Consider the following 4,705-nt stretch of genomic DNA (forward strand, 5'->3'; position numbering starts at 1 on the left):
CAAGCATTTGTTTGTATTTTACAAGGATCAGTGGATTCAGCTTAGTCATAAGAAAAATCCAGACAAATTTTTTGGTTATTCTACGATGATTAATCGATATGATGGAATTTTGTGTACTGAACTTGGACTGTGTAATCCGGTTAAATATTCGAAAGAGCTATATTTGAGACACAAAGAATCATATATAAAGGCTTCTAAAAAATATTATGCTAAAAAGAGAAAGCGGAAAAATCAATTTAGAAAAATAAATATTTTGGTTTAAAAAGATTATAAATAAAGAATAAAGCTAGAATGCCGGTCGCTCAATTGCTTCTAACCGCGAAGCAATTTCGCAACTACGCTAGAAATAATGGATATCGAGGATATTCCAGACTGAAAAAGGAAGATTTGCGAGAATTAATCAGCAAACCTCCTGAAGATTACAAGGCGAAGGATGAGGAAAAAAATGAAGAAAGACGACAGAGAGGAGATTACACCGTAAGAGAATTACACGCGCTCGCAAAAAAACGCGGGTCTTCGAGGATACTCAAGACTGAGTAAAGAAGATTTGATTAAATAACTCGAGGATAATTTTTTTCTTTCTAACGATTTTGACGTTGTGGTACCACCCACAAATCCTCGTCATCCGTTCAAGATCAAAAAGACCGAATCGAATCTTATCAACTTTTTTGAACTGTACACGATCGAAGGACGTGATGGTTACGACCCCAACGCCTTCTTTGCGACCGTCAGGCTGAGCATAATCAGTCTTTTAAACAACAACAGGCAGAGAAAAATTCACATGGCTTTCAAGTGCACGTTTGAAAAAACAAACCCGCAAACTGACGAAACTGATACTATAACCGGTACATTTCGTTCTACCACGAAGGAGATTCTAGCGGGTACGGTTCTCGATGAATTTTACGATTTTATGACGGGTGAAATCTTGCAGAACCTATTCGCATTCATAAACAATGGAAGTGACTGGGTATTTGAGATAATCGAATTCTTGAATATTTACATGACCAAGTACCAACCGATGCAAGGAGGTACGTACATTCCGACTCCAAAAGATCTAGCCGTCAAGAAAGCGATCATCAATATGCAAAATAAAGACAAACGTTGCTTCGTGTACAGCGTCGTTCGAGCCATCTATCCAACTGACGATAATCCACATCGGGTAGACAACAAGGTTAAAGAAAAAAGTCAAAAAGCTCAACTTGGATGGTATTTCCTTTCCGACTCCTATATCGCAAATTGCCAAGTTTGAAAAGAACAATCCCACAATCTCCGTAAATGTAGGATTGTACAAACCAAAGGGTACTGACAAAGACACGAAGTACAACCACGCCATTGATCCTTTAGTAAAGAGCGATCACCCCGATCGTCCTCATCGCGTCGATCTTCTCATGATTAAGGGAAAAAACTCTAAAGACGAAGAAACCAGTCACTATACCGTGGTTAAGGACATGGGCAGACTTTTGAGGAAGATAACAACCAAGAAAAAAGTAAAACACTACCACTGCAGAAACTGCTACAAAGGTTACATTTGCATAGAACGACTAAGGGTGCACGAAGATCTATGCCATACTCATGAGCCAACGAGAATTGAGATGCCAAAAGCAACGAAAGACGGCGATCCTCCAACTCAGTACTTCAAGAACTTTTTCAAGTCGCAGAAAGTTCCGTTCACCATTTACGCCGACTTTGAATCCCTTACGGTTCCGTTTCAAAGCTGCGAACCCGAAGTTCCTCGAAAGACGACGAAATACCAAAAGCACGAACCTTCGGGCTTTTGCTACTACATCAAGTGTTTCGATGATTCCGTGTACTCTCATGAGCCTGTAGTGTACACCAAGCAAAGTGAAACCGAGGACGTATCGCAAGTTTTTGTGAACATGCTCGAGGAGGATGTTAGAAAGATCCACGACAGGTTTTGGAAACGGGAAAACAATCCTTACATACTCGCGGAAAATATGATCATCAGTCCCGAAGAGCGAAAGCTGTACAAGAAGTCTACGCGATGTCACATTTGTAAGAAACTTCTAACCCCGAAAAACAAGAACAACAGAACCGTTAGAGATCACTGCCACTTTACTGGAAAATTCAGAGGAGCCGCTCACAATCAGTGCAATCTTTTTTACAGAATGCCGAGTTTTATTCCGGTATTCTTTCACAATCTCGCGGGATACGACTCTCACCTCTTCATCAAAAATCTCGGTAAGACCAAGGGAAAAATAGACTGCATTCCGAACAACGAGGAAAGGTACATTTCCTTCAGCAAAAAAATGGTGGTAGATTCCTTCGTTCCTTATAGGGATCGAATCAACGCGCGACCGAACGAAGTCTGCCATATTTGCGAAGAACCGCTAACCCCTAAAGACAAGAAGAATCCAACCGTAGCCGATGTGTCGTATCCAAAGAAAGAATCTTTAGGACCGGCTCATCAAAAGTGCATCAAACCAGTCGATGTCAAATACGAGATCAGGTTTCTCGATAGCTTCAAGTTTCAGCCCGCCGGCTTGGGTACACTCGTGAATAATCTTTCGGATTTTCCCGAAATCGCAACTTCTTCTAAGAAAAGGAGTGTACCCTTACGATTACGTCAACTCTCTCGAAAAACTTCGAGAGACCGGTCTTCCTCCCAAAGAAGCGTTTTACTCCAAGCTCAACGACGACGATATCTCTGACGAAGATTACCAGCACGCGCGGAATGTTTGGGATACCTTCGGAATGAAAACCATGAGGGAGTACCACGATCTGTATCTCAAGACGGACGTTCTCCTTCTAGCCGACGTGTTCGAAAATTTCAGAAAAACTAGTCTGGAAAACTACGAACTGGATCCTTGTTGGTACTATACGGCTCCCGGACTTTCTTACGACGCCATGCTAAAAATGACGGGCGTACGTCTGGAACTTCTCACTGATTACGACATGATTCTGTTTTTGAAAAGAACAAGAGGGTGGGATTTGCTTGATACCTACTAGACATAGCAAAGCCAACAACAAGTACATGGGTGACGATTACGATCCGAGCAAGCCCTCCAAGTACATCGAGTACGTTGACGCAAACAACCTTTACGGATGGGCTATGAGTAAACCGCTTCCGGTCGGTGACTTTAAGTGGATGTCGTCGAAAGAGCTAGACAATTGGCGCAAAATCCCGTGCACCCTTGAAGTGAATCTGGAATATCCCAAAGAGCTGCACGACCTTCACAACGACTTTCCCCTAGCTCCAGAAAGACTGATCGTGAACAAAGTGGAAAAACTAATTCCGAATCTGAACGACAAGGAAAAGTACGTTATCCACCACGTGGCTCTGAAGCAGTGCTTGGAGCTTGGACTCAAACTGACCAAGGTTCACAGAGGGATAAAATACCGAGAGGAAGCCTTCATGAAATCATACATCGACAAGAATACCAGTCTTCGAACAAAAGCCAAATCGGAGTTTGAGAAGGATTTCTTCAAACTGATGAACAACAGCGTCTTTGGAAAAACGATGGAAAACATTCGAAACAGAGTGGACATTCATCTTGTGACCACCCAAGATGAAGCTCGCAAGTTAACCACAAAACCCACCTACGACCGATACACCAGCTTTGACGAAAACCTCGTGGCCGTTCACATGAAGAAAACCTCGCTGTACTTTAACAAGCCGATATATCTCGGAGCGAGCATCCTGGATATCGCAAAGACGAAGATGTACGACTTTCACTACAATTACATCAAGAAAAAGTACGGAAACAAAGCGAAGCTCTGTATGACAGACACAGACTCGCTACTTTATCAAATCGAGACCGAAGATTTCTACGAGGACATCACTCCAGACGTGGACCGCTACTTTGATACTTCCAACTACCCAGCTGATCATCCGTCGGGAATTCCGACTGGAAAGAACAAAAAAGTTCCAGGCATGTTCAAGGACGAAGCCGGAGGAAAGCAGATAGTGGAATATGTTGGACTGAGACCAAAGTTGTACGCTTTCAGAATGCACGAGGGAAACGAGGAAAAGAGGTGCAAAGGCATAAAGAAAGCAGTCGTCGAAAAAAGTATGAACTTTGACAACTTCAAGCAATGCCTTACCACTAAAAAGCCTCTGACGAGAAATATGAATGTGATGAGGAGTCACAATCACGAGATCTACACAGAAACCGTTAACAAAGTTGCGTTAGATGCTAACGATGACAAAAGAGTCATACTCGAAGATGGAATACACACGTACGCGATTGGACACTACGCCGTAAAACTTGAATAAGAAATTTTACTTCAAAACTCTGTCGGTGGCAACTGTGTACCCTCGGTACTATCATAAGCTCCTGTCTAACAAACGCTCTTTTTGGTGCTCCCTTCGACAAATAGTACAAAATTGGATCACCCGGTGTCCTCACGATACTATCAACCGTGTAAGTTTCAGAGACCAAATGGGATCGGTTGCGCGTCTTCTCTCACCTCCCTCCAACTCTCCGGGAGCGTAAAGATATCTCAATCTCACGTTACCTGGAATTTCAATCTCATTTTTCAACTTTTGTGGAGCTGAAGGCAACGTTTCAATCTTTTTCTTCTTGATAGCATCAACCGGTTTCATTCCTATCAGCCGAGTCTCTTCGCTGTTCAAAGCTCTGATCACATCCGGAAGCCTACCCACCCACTCGGTAGACCTCACATTTTTCTGACCACGAGCTTCCATCAGTATTTCCTGCGAGTACTGATGGCCAAACAGTCTTTC

The 4,705-nt window shown here is 42.8% G+C and overlaps 1 protein-coding gene across 1 annotated transcript; it reads left to right on the forward strand.

The window, feature by feature from the left end:
• Positions 1–291: 291 nt before the first annotated feature.
• On the forward strand, positions 292–4,234 carry LOC140143600 (uncharacterized). Its single transcript, XM_072165413.1, has 4 exons — positions 292–477; positions 869–1,028; positions 1,282–2,505; positions 2,934–4,234. The coding sequence occupies exons 1-4, from the start codon at positions 292–294 to the stop codon at positions 4,232–4,234; spliced, it is 2,871 nt and encodes a 956-aa protein (XP_072021514.1).
• Positions 4,235–4,705: the final 471 nt, after the last annotated feature.

This window comes from Amphiura filiformis, unplaced genomic scaffold, assembly GCF_039555335.1.
Source record: "Amphiura filiformis unplaced genomic scaffold, Afil_fr2py scaffold_24, whole genome shotgun sequence".
In the NCBI taxonomy this organism is placed as follows: Eukaryota; Metazoa; Echinodermata; class Ophiuroidea; order Amphilepidida; family Amphiuridae; genus Amphiura; species Amphiura filiformis.

Excerpts from the sequence above, each read along its gene's own strand:
- LOC140143600 (XM_072165413.1), top strand. The coding sequence starts at position 292 with ATGCCGGTCGCTCAATTGCTTCTAACCGCGAAGCAATTTCGCAACTAC. Across the intron at positions 478-868 it reads GACAGAGAGGAGATTACACC|GAGATTCTAGCGGGTACGGT; the intron begins GTAAGAGAATTA and ends TCTACCACGAAG. Across the intron at positions 1,029-1,281 it reads GTACCAACCGATGCAAGGAG|GATTGTACAAACCAAAGGGT; the intron begins GTACGTACATTC and ends CCGTAAATGTAG.